At 35.3% G+C, this 17040-nt stretch overlaps 1 protein-coding gene across 1 annotated transcript in view; it reads left to right on the top strand.

Moving 5' to 3' along the window:
- Window positions 1–17040, top strand: part of SLC9C1 (solute carrier family 9 member C1) — a 114478-nt gene that overhangs the window by 25792 nt on the left and 71646 nt on the right. The window contains exons 8-11 of the mRNA XM_061192729.1: window positions 2763–2924; window positions 7104–7203; window positions 11200–11343; window positions 12969–13143. Coding sequence (XP_061048712.1) covers window positions 2763–2924; window positions 7104–7203; window positions 11200–11343; window positions 12969–13143 — 581 coding nt within the window. The remainder of the gene's footprint in view (window positions 1–2762; window positions 2925–7103; window positions 7204–11199; window positions 11344–12968; window positions 13144–17040) is intronic.

The following is a 17040-nucleotide window of genomic DNA, read 5'->3' as shown; positions in this document are numbered from 1 at the left end:
AAAGACCTCGAAAGCAAACTTGAGAAAGAAAAACAGAGCTGGAGGAATCAGGCTCCCTGACCTCAGACTATACTACAAAGCTACAGTAATCAAAACGGTATGGTACTTGTATACCATACCGTTTTGATTACTGACTATTCTTTTCCAAAAAGAATCACCCTTCTCATGTCTTCCTCTAGGGAGCTGGTTCAGGTGGTGGACAACTACCCTACTTGGGCATAAGAAGCACTTGCTTTCAGCATTGTTCTGTATCCAATTATTTTACCCAGGACATGGCAGCTTGGAACATCAACTGGAACCCCAGTTTAGCACAGGAAGGTACATCCTCTTTAAATGCTTCATATATGCCATCTGTGGTGTATAAGAAAACCAAACCAACTACCTACATATAACCTTTTCCAAAATCCAGATTACAAAACGAGGTGACACCATACAGCACTTAGAGAGTTTTTACCATAAAACTTGCTGCAAAAAAGGCCTTCCTGAAGATGAATAAGGTGAACAAAAAAGAAATGTTTATATTCAGAAGCATCTTAAAAACTCAAGAGCCACCCTTGGGGGAAACTGAAAAATGTAAAATGTAGTCATACATGCTGGTCAGAAGGATCCAAGCCCAGCCCCTATTCCTGATCTAGTATTCTACCAGGTCCCATTTAAGATAGTAAATACTGATCACAGAACTTCAGGGAACTTTATCAGAGGTGACATCTACAATCTAATCAAAAGAACTTTCTTGATATTCACTGAGAAGCAAAAAAAAGGAAAAAAGAAAAGTACTGATGTAGAAGTTAATTCATTCATTAATCCAACAGTTACTTGTTGATATGTACTATGTGATAGCTCCTATTCTAGGCCCTGGTGATTCAGCCAGGAACATAATAGTCCTTGCTTTCGTGGAGCTTGCCTCAAAATTTTGACTATAATCAATGGAATAGAATTTTGTTTTTGATTAGATTTCAGAGGAGTAAAAACTTTTAAGTAATCACTGTTAAAATGATAATAGTAACAACATTTTATTACAAATGTCTGCTGTAGGAAGAAGAGAAGAGTGAACTTATTTTCTTTGACATCAGGACTTTCTCTGAATTTTTAATAGGAGAATTTCCCTTAAGAAAGGTTCTTGATAAGTTTTACTGGTATTTCATTTATATCAGTTAACACAACTGTGAAACAGTAATTTTCATAGTAATCATTATTTTATAACATGTAATTATTTAAACAGTATTGCTCTATCTTTGAAGTGAACACATATTTCATAATAGGGAAAACCAAGAAGTTATTGCACTCAGAGGTTCTTACCTTTTCCAATTTGTATATTAGAAGTTTAAGAACATTGTAAGAAATAATGGATTTGCTTTGAGACTTTTCCTGACCTAATAAATCCATTCAGCACATATTGTACTCATTAAGAGCTATTTTTCTTTCTTAAAGGGGAAAGCAACTTTTAAACTGGGTTTTTTAACTCCAGTTCCCTGCATCCTTCTGAAACCAGAGACGGCCTCCAGCCTATGTTTCATTTACAGGAGGTGCTGGATTCCCAAAATTATCATCATGGTCAGCTCCATACCTAGAATGGATGTGACTTAGAAGGTCATTCATGAAATTCTCCTCCCAAGTTCACACTATCCCTACGGATGTTAAATCTTTCTGCTTGGCATATCTAGAAACCGTGGCTCCCTTTCAGCCATAAGAATGAGACTAGGTAGAGAAGGAATCTAAATAGCCTCAGTACTCTTAACAGTGCCCTCTCCACCAGTGGATATGATTAAGGATTCATAAATGGATTCTTTCTCCTTCATTTTACTATCTCAAAGCATAGTTCTAGGATTTACTTCTCCAAATTTAGCCTTGTTTTTTGATGTGGTTGCTGTTGCTGGTTTCTGTTGGCCATTCTTTGTTTCGATTTTGTTCTTGCTCTTCACATATTCTGTTGAAGTTGACCCTTCAGGCTTTCCTGACCCCAAGACCCACTCTCATCTATAATTCAAACTTTGCTCCTCTGTTCCTCACCTTGTAAAGGTGGGAAGGACTTCCTCACCCACTGAAAATGCCTGATTCCAGCAATCAAGGCTATCAAGGGCTTAGGTTTCCTGTTTTCCTGGGAAGGGCATCATAACAACTGTAGAAAGCAATTTGGCAAGATATAATAATATCGATAAAGGATCAACTATCCTTTAGTGCAGTAATTCCACTTCTGGGGCCTAAGGAAGTAATAAGAGAATTACAAAATAATTATGTACAGAAATATACACTGCAACATTGCTTATCGGGGAAAAAAACTGGAAACAATGAAACGCCCAACAATAAGGAACCAATTGGTTCAGTTTGGCAGGCCAAGACAATACAGGAAATTCACTCAGCTGGGACTCAGAGGCATTCCTTTTTTTGTATTTCTTTGTGTGTATTATGTTAGACCTGGAAAATAAGTTCCATGGGTTTAGAGACTTTCTACTTCTTGTTCACTACTGTTTTTCCAAAATGTATTACAATTTTTGGCACTGAATAAATATATATTCCCTAATGGGGACTGAAAAAAGCTCTTACACTAAACTGATTAAATTTTACAAATTTGCATCTGACTTTTAACATTTGAAAAGAAACGCTTTCAATCTAGGAATAAGAAAATACCCTACATCTACCCCAAAGACTATGAGCTATTTTTAAAGATAATGACAAAAAGAAAAGTTGACCCAGATTATCACTTAAAATTAAGAGCAAGTAAGTTCTATTAATTATTTTCTGTTTACTCCCCTTTCTTGCAGCCTATAGCATAATGGATAAAATTTGGTCATATTGTATAGCAAGTCTCTTGTTTGGAATTCTAACTTCAAAACTGGTACAATTGTGGATGTCTACTGTTTTTGGAGATGATGTGAATCATATAAGTCTCAGCATTTCAATTCTGTACCTCATCTTTTATATTTGTAAGTAAGAGGGCTATGCCTAAAATTAAATGATGTAGAAAAATTGAAAATAAAGATGTGGGAAATATTTAGGCCAAAAAAAAAAAAAAAAACCATTCAACTGATCTAGAAGGAATATTTTTGAAAATAATGTATCAAAGGAGATTAAAAATATTAATATGTATACAATGGGAAACAATGTACCGATATATAAAGACAATTATAAAAAACAAGAGAAATTTGACAAAATCATAATTACAATGAGATACTTGAACATGCCTTTCCTAGATAATTTCATAACCAACTGGACAAAAAAAATGACTATGGCTATAAAAAGATTTAAATAAAAACTCAAATGCTTGGCTCACAAGATATATAAAGAGTTTTATCTTCCAAAACAGAATGCTTATCCTTTACATATACCTATAGACATTAACAGAAATAAACTAGACTAGAAGAACATTACAATAAAATTTCAAACATTGTTCAACTACAATGCAATTAAATGCTAACTACAAAAGGAGGATCTTTAAAAATAAACATTCTAACTGCCTGTAATTTAAAAAAACTTTTCTTGGTAACTCTTCAGTCAAAAAGGAAATAAAAATAGAAGGCTAAACATTAGAAACTCTATCAACATTACTAATCCATTTACCACAACTCCCTTCTTACAGAAGTATGGCAGGCAATGATAATTAGCCATATCACTGTTCCCTGACAGAGCCTCAGAAGCACTTTCACCCCAGTCCTTTAGACAGCTCCACAAATGATTTGGAGTTGGCATGTGTGATAATACCTACTTCCCAAATTACACTATGTCTTTCTATTACATTTAGGAATAAGAGTGTTGCCTAGCCTCATATCCGTGATTAAACACAGACGTAGAGAATGGACTTGAGGACACGGGGAAGGGGAAAGGGAAGCTGGGACGAAGTGAGAGAGTGCATGGACTTACATATACTACCAAATGTAAAATAGATAGCTAGTGGGAAGCAGCTGCATAGCACAGGGAGGATCAGCTCGGTGTTTTGTGACCACCTAGAGGGGTGCGATAGGGAGGGTGGGAGGGAGATGCAAGAGGGAGGAGATATGAGGATATAAGTATACGTGTAGCTGATTCACTTTGTTATAAAGCAGAAACTAACACAACATTGTAAAGCAATTATACTCCAATAAAGAGGTTAAAAAAAAAAGTTCTGGACGCTCTAGCTAATATAATAAGAAAAAAAGAAAGACGTTTATACATATTTTAAAAGAGAAAATGGTTACATTAGTCACAACATTTTAGATTATATAGAAACATCCAAGAGAAGTAATTAATAAACTAAGACAACAAGGTTCTTTAATAGTTTGATATAAGGTAAATATACAAAAATTAATAAATCGAATAGCATTCTTATAAAGCAGCAGTAACTAGTTATAAAATATAATGAAAATTGATTCTCTTTACATTAGCAAAAAGTTATAAAATATCAAGGAATAAACTTAACAAGAAGTTTGGACTTAAACAGAAAGCTACACAAGTTTTCTGAGAAGTATAAAATTTAAATAGACACAAAGAAAAGCTTCTTTTTAGAAATGCTAGAGTAACAGGATTAATTACTTTCATGTCTGAGGAAGGAAAGGCAGAACATAGGGATTTGAGGTTTCCTAACTAATCTGGATTTAAACCAATTTTAATCTAGTGAGGTTGCAGAATCGTTAATGAATTAATAGACAGTGAGAGAATGATGAGTCAGTACAAGTACATTCGTGACATACTACTTTAATGGTGTATTCCTAACCCTACAAAATTTATATTCCAGCAAATATAATTTCCTCTAACATCATTAAGGAAGCATAGCCTCAAGATTAAGAGTTACGCTCAAGGAAATAATTTTATCTATTTATTTAATTTTAAAAATTGAATTATCGTTGATTTACAATATTATATTAGTTTCAGGCGTACAACATAGTGATTCAGTATTTTTATAGATTATACTCCATTTGAAGTTATTACAAAATAATGGCTATATTTCCTTGCACTGTACAGTAGATCCTTGTTGCGTATTTATTTTATACATGATAATTTGTATCTCATAATCCCCTACCCTATCTCCAAGAAAAGTATTTTAAATTTTTAGAGTCAAGATGTCTCAATAAACATTTTAGCAAAAAAAAATCCTAGGACAGAATTTCATGAAAACAGATAATGAGTAAATATAAATCTAATGTAAAAGAACTTTTACCCTGACCTGGCTTATTGTTTATATTAATATCTTCAAGGTAGTCATCATAAATATTTTCCAAATTTTACCATTACTTAACAAGTTATAAAGAGTAGTCCAGGATTTGATCTCCTCATAGCACGTACATCCACAGTTTCCTCTTCTTTCACGATTCAAAAATGACTAAGTAAAGTGTTCGTTTCTGGCTTAGGTATCATTCCTAGCCAGAACTAAAATAAAGAATATAAAACTTGTAATTTTCCATCTCTAAAAGGGAAGACTCAATAGTGTGGTAATGATGTTCATTTCATCAAATTAAGATTATCACAATCTGAATCAAATAATGATAGAATTTTGGAGGGAGGTGAAATTTTACAAAATAATTTTAAAAATTCATCTGGAAATATAAACTGTGAGACTATGCATGGCAATTTTTTTAAAGTGAAGAATTTTACTATTAGGTAGGTATTAAACATTTAATAAGCCTATAGTAATTAAAATACAACTGCTATTAACAGAGGAATACAAAGTAAACCAAAGAAACAGAAGGGGCACAAAACAGATCCATGTATGACAATTTGATAAACATGGCAATAATGATCAAAGTGGCATATGCACAATATTCTTCAATATTAAAACAAAAATTTTAATTTGTACTTGTTAACTAGAACAATGTCTGCTAAACATTAAGAGAGAAAAAAAATAAGCTCATTACAGAACTGTATTGCTGTATAATCCCTCTGTAGTTTTTCTTAATGTGTGACTGTGTATATGTATGTTAGAAACAAGCCTCTGTGAGTGTTCACAGGGTACTCCACTCCTCTCTAAGATCTTGATCCAATTATCTTAAGCTTCCAATTCTATAGTCTATGAAAACCCAAAGGTGTCTCCTCATCATTTCTGAAAATTTCTGGAGTTTTCTTCCTCATAATCTCTGCTGCCTCCTCATAAATATATAGCAATTTCTTCTTCTTAGTAAACTCTAGTGAAGACGGGGACAAGGGGAGCTCACAAGGAAAATTACGTTGTGTAGTTCACAACTCTATGAGATCTAACAGCTACCCCTATCTCCTCACTTTTCCATGTTTCCCGCTTAATTTTTACCACTTGTCTCCAGTATAGAAATTCAGCAAGCAGCCTTTAATGCTTGGAGTTGCCTTCTGGGTCTCATTCTGTACTTTCAAGTAGCTTATCTTATGATTTTTTCTAGGCAAATATAGTCCTCTCTTCAATAGAAATTTCAATCAAAATTTTCTTTAAAACTATACCTGAAGTCCTGGCAGTGGAATTATGGGTATTCCCTTTTTCTAAAAACTATAATCTCTATACTGTACCATATTATTTGAATTTTTCACAGTGATAATATATCACTTTCATAAGCTACTTTCAAATTATTTTTCCCTCTAGCTCATGAAAGCTAAGAGAATATTTAAGAATATTCCGCAGTTTTGTACACTTTTCAGTCCCTGACAGTAAATTCACCAAACCAAAATTAAACTGGGGAAGTAGATCCATATTGGGTTTCTATTGGCTCCACTCCCTTAGTCTTGTCACAAGATCAAACCATTTCTATCTCCTACTGTCTGCCAAGAAAAGGTATGTGAAGTGGGCTAGTCCATAGAGAGCTCATCAGCTCACTTCCATTTAATTCATCCAGAGCCCCTCTGAAAAAATTAGACCTGTGGAGGGTGCTCTAGCCTCACTAGGGCACATGAAGAGATTTGTGAGCTCCACATTGTTGCCAATGATCAGAAGCCAAAGCAGTGCAAGGATGTTCATTACAGACTTTTCTGCACAGTTGGGTATGAATCTGAGGAGGAAGAAGGACAATGGGTGGTGATAATAATTTGTGATATTATCAGTTGAAACCAAGTGGGATAGCCTCTCTATATGAAGTCACTACTATCAGATATCTGATGTTTTCATCTCTGGCAAAATTGTGCCACTGTTGATGTTAAATTAATACTTTATATTTGTTTCTTTAAAAAAATAGGTAAGCTAGTTGGAATGTCTGGAATATTTACCATCGTCATTATGGGACTTTTTTTAAATTCTACAAGTTTTAAACCAGGAGTTGAAGCACTTCTTCTTGAGTGAGTGGCTAGCATATTTTCACTTTGTTTTGTACATTAGAAGTTATAATATTGTAATAGTAACTACATCTACGTCTACATGGTCAAAATAAGAAACTGACTTGAAAACTAGCTAATTAAAAACCCGTTCTAAAAACTCTATTGCCTGTGTCCTCTAAACCTCTATCTTTAAGCAAAATTTGTAACCTCACTTTGAGTTCATGTTGACTCTATTTCACCACTAATTCCCTTAAGTCTCTGACCATATTACTCAGTAATGTTCAGTCTAATCCCCTAGACAGGGGCTAGGATTAAGGTAAGGCAACAGATCTTCATCTCAGGCACAAACTTTAAGAGGGTGCCAAAACACTCAGTAATCAAAGTAAATATTTTAATGCAATATTTTAAAATTGAAATTAACACAAAAAATCCATGGTGAAAATACAAACTTTTAAAAGAAAGATCAATATTACTAACAGTTCCTTTTGCCTCAGGCTACAATATGGATCAGTTTGGCACTGCCACTAGAATGGAAGACCAATATTTTAAGGACAGGGAAGAGAGGCCATGCAAAGCCAATTAAAAGATTAAGCTGGGGCATTTAAATACAATTGGCACTGTTAAAAAAGAAAATAGAAGATTACAATTTGTGCCTTGCTCAAGGGCACCCAGCTGAGGGGGTGAGTGGAATCTGTGTCAGTCTTGAAGAAGGGTACTTTCTGTAATGTTCCAATACATGGGATAGGAACTTGGCCTAAATCACACAATGGCAACATATTAATATGTGTTAACAGATGCCTTGAACATAATCAATGATTTTTTGGCGTTTGGGAGAACATTATGGAAGATGAAATGAGTTCAGAAGTCAGAAGCTGAAAAGTATAGGATTTTATAGGATTTGAGAGCATGTCACTAAAATTTCATGTCAATTACAATGGAAGCCAGTTGTACTAGCAGCTAGGCAGCATTAATTGGGCCACCATTGTAGGAAGAATTTAAAATGTTATGCATGTATTTATATCTATGGGAAGTGATTCTGAAGGCTCCCTTCATTCTTGCTGTAACTGAAAGCTGGATCTCCCCTGAAGACGTTATTTCCTTCGTGTTCCTTAAAGGTTATAGTGTCTTTCTCACCTGCATCCCTGGTGCTATAAGCCTAGGGTTGAGGTGGGTGATTTTTCTGTACCTCAGTCATTTCTATATTATTTTTCTTATTCTTCCCCAGAGGAGCCCAATTTTGAAGCCCATGCCATCAGATTATACCATCGGCCACCCTCTTGGTTGTAGTTATCTCTAGAACTCTGAGTCACACTCTCCATTTTGTGAAGATCTTGGCCCCTGTCTCACTGCAACTCTCTCCAACATCATGCTATCACCATCCTTAGTGGCATCAATCAATATTCACACAGTTGATCCTACTATTCCCTCACCTTTCAATTCCAAGACTTCCTCTCCTCCTGTGAGCACATCTATCACTCTGCTTCAGCCACCCACTTTATGCTCATACAAATAATAACTTCATAATCTCAATTTCAAGAATCTTACTATCTAAAATATAATATGTACCAGTTCCTACTCTACAAAACAGTAGAAATCTAAGATAATAATGGTAAATCCTACAAGAGTCTACAGCAGGTCCATGCTACTCTCTAAGAGAGGAGGCGCACCATCTCCCATCTTTTCAGCTTAACCCCCTAGGACCCCAATTCTAACAATTCTGTTGTCACACTGAGAATATAATGCATTGAACCTGTGATGTTTTCTGACTCTCACCCACCTCACTTCCTCCTTACCCAGATCATTTCTTTTGTTTAAAACCATCTAATAACTTCTCATTTGGCTACAAGTCAAAGTTGTTTTAATGGCAAACAAATGATATGTTTGTCCCCTTGTTACTTCTGTGATTCATTTCTACCACTCTCACCCTCACCCACCCTGCTCTAGCCACACTTGTTATTCCTCAAATATACCAAACAGGCTTCCTGTTTGGGCTTGTGTCCTTGTGCTTCTGCTCTTGAAATGTGCTTCCTTTACATATTGGCATAAGTAGCTGCCAATTTCATGCTTCTATTTCATGCTTCTATTCATACATCACCTTGTTAGAAAGAAATTCCCCAAATAAGAGATACTTCCTTGTCAACCCATATAATTTTTTTTTAAGTCATATAGTACTACTTGGTTTATTTTTATTTTTTTAATTTTATTTTAATTTTATTTATTTTTGGTTGCATTGGGTCTTCGTTGCCGTGCGCAGGCTTTCTCTAGTTGCCGCGAGTGGGAGATACTCTTCGTTGCGATGCAAGGGCTTCTCATTGCAGTGGCTTCTCTTGTTGCTGAGCACAGGTTCTAGGCACGTGGGCTTCAGTAGTTGTGGCACACGGGCTCAGTAGTCGTGGCTCACAGACTCTAGAGTGCAGGCTCAGTTGTGGCGCTCGGGCTTAGTTGCTCCGCAGCATGTGGGATCTTCCTGGACCAGGGATCAAACCCATGTCCTCTGCATTGGCAGGTGGATTCTTAACCACTGTGCCACCAGGGAAGTGCCAACCTGTATAATCTTTTATTCTTGGCAAATTGATGTCCCTAAAATGTCCAGGCCATAAGGTCTTATCATTCCTCTAGGCTAAGGGCTGTGCAACATTGAGATATAAAAATGACACAGATGCCTAGATCTATAGTATCAAAATCTATGAGGGTGAGAGCATGGGATGTCTGATTTTAAAAACTCTTCCCAGATGATACTTATATACAGACAGGGTTGTGACCCTTTGCTCCCGTAAAAGGTCTAGATTTGTTAGGATAACTCATGATCACCAAATAAAGGAAACAGACTTTTAAAAAAAATTCAGAAGCTTTTTTTCTGTGTGCCTGACCGATTGCACACATGCACACACACACGTACATGTGCACGTCTATTAGATGGATTTGGAGCTTGGTTATTCAGCTCATATCCACTCTGAATTTGATGGGCATTGATTCCTTACAGAATCTGGTTTCCTCCTCATAAGATTTCTCCCATTAATTTCTACCATATATGAAATAGTCTTGATAACTCTTCAATATATGTTGCTTAATTGATTTGATTACATTTTGTGCTAATCTCAACAAGACTGAGATTTTTGATATTTGGAGGCATTTTCCCACAGTGTTTCATATTGAAATTTTCTCTGGTAATGCCTAGGTATTTGTGTTTCAGGGACAGAGTCTGGCAGCATATGGGTAAAACCAAGCTCTTTTTCCTCTCATAAAATGGTATTCACGTGCCCTTTTAATCTTTTCCATTTATTTTGCTATACATATAATGTCAACATTAAAGACATGAAATATACAGAAAGATAACAAGAAGTTTTAAATAGCTATGGTCCCAACACCCAAAAGTGACAAATAATCGTGTCTGAGTGTACTTTTTCAAACTGCTTTGCCTGCAGCTGATGAGAACATGAGCTTTGGGAATGATGCAGAGTTTTCCTGGGCTCTGGAGTACTTGAATAAGTACAGACAGAAATCACAAAAGGAGAACCTACAAAGGGCATTCATGTGAATAAAAGATTCATTCACATATTCTAAGTGCTAGCTAGATTTTGGGCAAAGGCTTAATTCTATCACTATGTAAATCAGGCTAGTAGTTCAGTATTTCCTTTTAAAATAAACAATTTTAGATCTTCCTAATGATACAAGGACTTCACAATCAGTATTTTCCAGCTACTTGAACCATAGTGCCTGAATGAGTTCTGTCAAATAGCATAGCTACAACCTAACATGTCTTTCAGAGTCAACCCAAATAAAAAGACACTAATTTACCTTCAGTGTAAGCTGGTTAAAATTGCTTTAGAAGTATTTGTTTACTTGCCTTAGTGCTCCTTTCTCCCCAGTTAAGTTATAAGCCCCTTGAGTGTTGGTGAATGCCTTATTCATCTTTATTTTCTTTATAATGCCTAGCACAATGCCTTACATAGATAAGTCTTGCATTGAATATGTTAGATTAATTAACTATATTTAAATTTTTTTCTAAAAATGCAGATTCTGGAATTGTCTATCATTTGTTGCTTTTCTTATGGTGTTCACTTTCATTGGACTTCTAATTCCTGCACATACATATTTATATATATCATTTTCTGATATATATTATTCATTAAATATCTGCTTAACACTTATTGTTTTCAGGTAAGAAAGTCATTTGAATTTTTCTATTTATAAGACATTGACTAAGCCTGAAGACATTCTTTAAATGACAGAAATGTTTCATTCCTTAGAATGAAAAATTCACTCAAACTTTCCAAGGAATCATCAGCAAATTAGCACTCAGTGTTTTATTCAATTTTTAACTACATTTCAAAGCAATGTAAGCATGTTGTAAAATTTTTGAAAATTAGAAAAAAGAAAAAAATTTCTCATAATCTTACTACCGAGAGGCAACCACTACTAACATTTCGTATATTTCCTCCAGTGTTTTTTATTGTTTTTTATTCTATGAGGTTTCATGAAGTTAAACACCTATCATAAATAAAAATGTTATCTTGCTTTGTTCACTTAATATTATATAACAAATAACTTACTATTAATAAAGTATAGTTGGAAATAGCTTTTTAAAAATCAGGGAGGGACAAATTGGGTGATTGGGATTGATATATACATGCTACTATGAATAAAATAGATAACTAATAAGGACCTACTGTATAGCACAAGAAACTCTACTCAATACTCTGTAATGGCTTATATGGGAAAAGAATCTAAAAAAGAGTGGATGTATGTATATGTATAACTGATTCACTTTGCTATACACCTGAAATTAATACAGCATTGTAAATCAACTCTACTCCAATAAAAATTTGAAAGAAAGAAAGATAAGCTTTCTTTCCTCCTAAATTATTATTCACTATTATTTGATATCTGCTCTGTTCGGTGTTCTGACGATTCTGGCATTCTGCCATGTTATGTTATGTTATGTGATGTTATGTTATGTTACTTTTAGGTAACATTTTTCTAGCTTTGATTCAAAAAAAATTAAAAATAAATTAAATGATCACATGTCTAATAAATAAATAAATAAAAATAAAAATCATATGGAAGTCCTCTTTGTAAATGTCTTTTTTTGCCTAAATAATTTTTGTAGCCCCTTTTCCAGTGTTAAAAGGCAGAAAGCAGTCTGCTTATGTAACTGAAAAGGAGATGACATAGAAGAGGAAAACCACCATAACAATTCTTTAATCTCCATCACTCAAATTGTTAACATTCTACTTCCATCTAGGAAGATGAGTTGGGACTCAACATCAAGTCAGCCAGTGCCAAGTAAATGGAAATTAGTCCCAAATTATCAGAGATAGTTAGTGTAATAAGAATGATCTGTGACTAAAAGAAGAAATAGAAATGAATTAACTGATACTGGGAAGATTCAGTAAGATTAAAATCTGCAAAGAAAAAGAAAGAGAGGACATTATTTTCTCTTGTATTTATTAGATTTGCTTTTATTTGTTTTTGAGATCTAGAATAGCGTATATCTACAAAATATCTCTAACACTTTCTTTTCCACCTGGAGAAGCACCACTCAAAGGTGATGTGGAATTACTCTACTACTTACCTAAGAGAAAGAAAGAAAAAGAATAATACCATTCTCTTGGTATGGAATGCCCTTCTGCCTTCCTTTGGTGCCATGTCAACAGAGTGTGAAAGATGGTTCATTTGTCTGAGAGTTGGCAGTTGCACAGGGAATAGATTGGAATAGCATAGAATGGGATGGAAAGAAATTTCTATGACAAAAATAACTTTTTAAAATCTGTTTTGTCTTTTAGACTTCTGGTCTTTCTATTATTGAGCCCTCTTTTGTCTCGACTTGGTCATGACTTCAGCTGGCGCTGGGCATTCATTATGGTCTGGAGTGAAATGAAAGGGACTCCTAATATAAACATGGCTCTTCTGCTTGCCTACTCTGAATATTCTCTTGGATCTGAGAGGGAGAAATCTCAAGTAAAGAAAGATGTGTTTTTTTATTTGAATATTTTATGAAAACTGTTTCTGTGTACTAAAATATGCTTTTGTAGTGAGATTGCTCAACCCCACTTGGAATGTGGGAGTGATTTAGCTATGATGGTAAAACTGGGGAGGGGAAAAACAACTGGCAACTTTCCTCTTCTCCATTCTAGCTTAGGGATTCCTAAATCCCTTCATCACACTCCTAAAAGATAGGTTTATTGTACAAGTTAAGGGAATTAAAACTTATAAATCATTTAAAATATTACCTGATACAGACTATGCACTTAATAAATGTTTCTATTTTTATTTACTTCTAACACTTACTCAAGAAAAGAAGATACCTACTTATAATTAGCTCTATTGCCTTCTGTAACTTTATGAGGCCACATTTAGTAATGCTAGGAACCAAAACATTTTGTTTATCAATGGAAGTTATCTCTAAGATAGAACCCCCAAACTCTGCCTAACAGAATATAATGGGTATGACTCTCCCTCTACCTCATCTCAAAATAAGATAATTTCAAGGAGCTCTTTAAGAAATTTTCTATGCAGACATCACAACACATCTAATACTTCTATCGTGGCTTTTTTTTTACATAAATTCCAAGAGTAAAGGGAACAGTGCAAAGGCCATTATTTTGTATAATCCAAACATTAAAAACTAAATATTCAAGCACTGCTTTCTAAACCAAATTATCTAATATTACATGACCTCCTCCTTCTTTTTAACCTATCTCCACCTGCCTGAATAAAAATCAGTGTCATCATCATACATCCTGACCAGTATAATGGTGAACATTGCACATGGATATGGGTTCCAAAATTTTTAGTTGGTTGCTATTTACTGTGTGACCATCCACAAGTTATTTAATTCCCATCACCTCACCCAAAGTGTCAGTTTCCTCACTCCAAAACAGATTTAGTAATAATACCAATGGTTTGCTAATAAATATTTAACAAGTAACTTTCTCAGAGAGGGGGAGACCCTAAGTTGTAGTGTTTGCCAGTTTCTGTTGTGTAATCACTGGCACCAACAGGAACATCAATCTGCTCATAAACTTCCTGAAAATTTAATGATCAGCTCTCACAAACTTGTATGAGCCAGGTCTATCTGGCTATCTCACTATCTCCACTGTCTCAAAGGGTTATTATGATAAATTGAAAATATACCTAAAATGCTTAACACATTGTTTAGCATATAGTAAATGTACAATAAATCTGAGCTATGATGATGATGATGATGATGTTGCCATGTAGACTTGCTTTCAAATAAAACTTTGGTAAATAAAATCATTTGAGAGATGTCTCAGTAGTAGTTAACTAGTTGAGAAGAAAATAGCACTCCTTACTTAATTTAATTTAGCTGAATCCTACAGCTAATTTATTAATACTCACAAAGAGGCACTACAATGAAAGCTTAAAATTTTAACTTAATCCTGTCTCTACTACTCACAAGTTCAATGACTGAACGGAATATGTTCCAAACAAGTGCATAAAAATATGTGAAGCGAAAACTGAGAACTAAGAGGAAAAATAGACAAACTATATTTGGAGACTTTGACACTCCTTTCTATAATTTGTTCAACAAAGTGTAGAACAACTAGATAAAAAATCAGCAAGGATATAGAAGAACTAAGCAACACCATCAACCAACAGGATCTAATTGACATTTATAGAATTGTATCAACTGATACAGAAAAAGCACTTAACAAAAATCAATATCCATTAATGACAAAATCTCTCAAAAAATAGAAATAGAAGGGAATTTCCTAATGTTGATAAAGAACAGCTACAAAAAAATTTACAGGTAACATTATAATTAATAGTGAAAGACATTTTCACCCTATAATTGGGAACAATCCAAGAATGTCTACTCTTACTCTTTTTGTTAAACATCACGATGGAAGTTCTAGCTTGCTCCATAAGATAAAAAAATAAAATAAAATAAAGGAAAAAACCCCACATGAATATTGAAAAGGGAAAAATAAATTATCCCTATTTGCAGATAATTTGATTATCTATATAAAAAATCCCAAGGGTCTTCAAAAAGAAGAGAAAAAAAAGCCCTCCTAGAACTAATAAGTGAGTTCAGCATGGTCTCGGGATACAAGATAAGTATAAAAATTCAAGTATTTCTATATACTAGCAATTGATACAAGGAAATGAAAATAAAGATACAATTCCACATACAATCATTCAAGAAATAAAAGCAAAGGAACTAAAATAATGAAAACAATTTTGAAAGGGAAGAAAAAGTGGGAAAAATCAGTATACCCAATTTTAAGGCATTATTACAGTTATAGTCATGGAGATTAGATAGTATTGTCAGAGAGACAGAGACATGTGGAACAGAATAGAGAACCCAGAACTAGATCCACACAAACATCCCCAACTATTTTTTGATAAAGGTGCAAAAGCAATTCAATAGAGGATGTCTTACAAATGGTGCTGAAGAATAGGACATTCATAAGCCAAAAAAAAGAACATTGAGTCAAAGTCTCACATCTTTTGCAAAAATTAATTCATAGTGGGTCACAGAATTAAATATAAAATGTAAAACTAGAAAACTTTTTTTTAACTTGGGATAAAATCTTTGGGACCTAGCATAAGGCAAAGACATCAAAGGCATAATCCATAAAAGAAAAAAAAAGAAGGAATTATACTTCATCAAAATTAAAAACTTTTAACAGTCCAACGGGCAGAATACAGGAAGAGACATTCCACAGAAGAGGATATACAGATGACAAATAAGCATAAAAAATGGTCAACATCATTAGCCACTGGGGACATGCAAACTGAGACCACAAAAAGATATCTCTCTATTAGAAGGACTAAAATGAAATATGGTGATGAAACTAAATGTTGGTGAGGATGCAAAGAACCTGGACCACTCATACATTGCTAGTAGGAATAACAAATAGTACAGTCACTCTGGAAAAGAATTTGGCAGTTACTTTAAAAAAGTACATATGCAAAGGAAGGGACCCAAAGGGCCTGGGGTAGCATGGGAGCTTCTGGCCCGGACACCTAGGGCTCCCATGCTAAGTCTGTCAAGGTCAAGGCTACAGCAACTTGACAAGACTTTCCACTATCCTCAGGTCAAGAAGTTTTTCCTGGGAGCTTGGAGGTGTCAAAAATTTGTGCCAGAGAACAAACTGTACCTGTCCCTCAAACATTTGCCTTTAAGGGTAGCTTCAGGGTACTACACTCTGTTTCTGAACCAGCCCATCTGGCAGCAGCCTGGTGAAGCTGCCTCCTCCACTCAGTCTCCTCCATCAGGAACCATTTTCTTCTTTGAACACCATCAGGCACACCCGCAGCAGGGGCTGGGGGCCTGGTCCAGCGAGAACCCAGGAACTCAGAGATTTCTCCTGATTATGTCACAGAGTGCCAAGGGGAGGACTAGAGCCATGTGGCTGACAGGGTCTTGGTGCTCCAGCTGGGTGTCAGCCCTGAGCCTCTGAGGTGGGAGAGCCAAGTTCAGGACATTGGCCCACCAGAGAACTCTCAGCTCCTCATAATATCAGTCGGCGAGAGCTCTCCCAGAGATGTCCGTGTCAATGCTAAGACTCAGATCCACTCAACGACCAGCCAGCTCCAGTGCTGGACACCCCATGCCAAATAGCTTACAAGACAGGAACACACCCCACCCATTAGCAGAGAGGCTGCCTAAAATCATAATAAGTTCACAGACACCCCAAAACACACCACCAGACATGGTCCTGCCCACCAAGAAGACAAGATCCAGCCTCATCCACCAGAACACAGGCACCAGTCCCCTCCACCAGGAAGCCTACACAACTCACTGAACCAAACTTACCCACTGGGGGCAGACACCACAAACAATGGGAACTACTAACCTGCAGCCTGAAAAAAGGAGACACCAAACAG

The sequence above is a fragment of the Eubalaena glacialis genome, chromosome 6 (assembly GCF_028564815.1).
Source record: "Eubalaena glacialis isolate mEubGla1 chromosome 6, mEubGla1.1.hap2.+ XY, whole genome shotgun sequence".
Classification (NCBI taxonomy): Eukaryota; Metazoa; Chordata; class Mammalia; order Artiodactyla; family Balaenidae; genus Eubalaena; species Eubalaena glacialis.
This window is presented reverse-complemented; position numbering and strand designations above follow the sequence as displayed.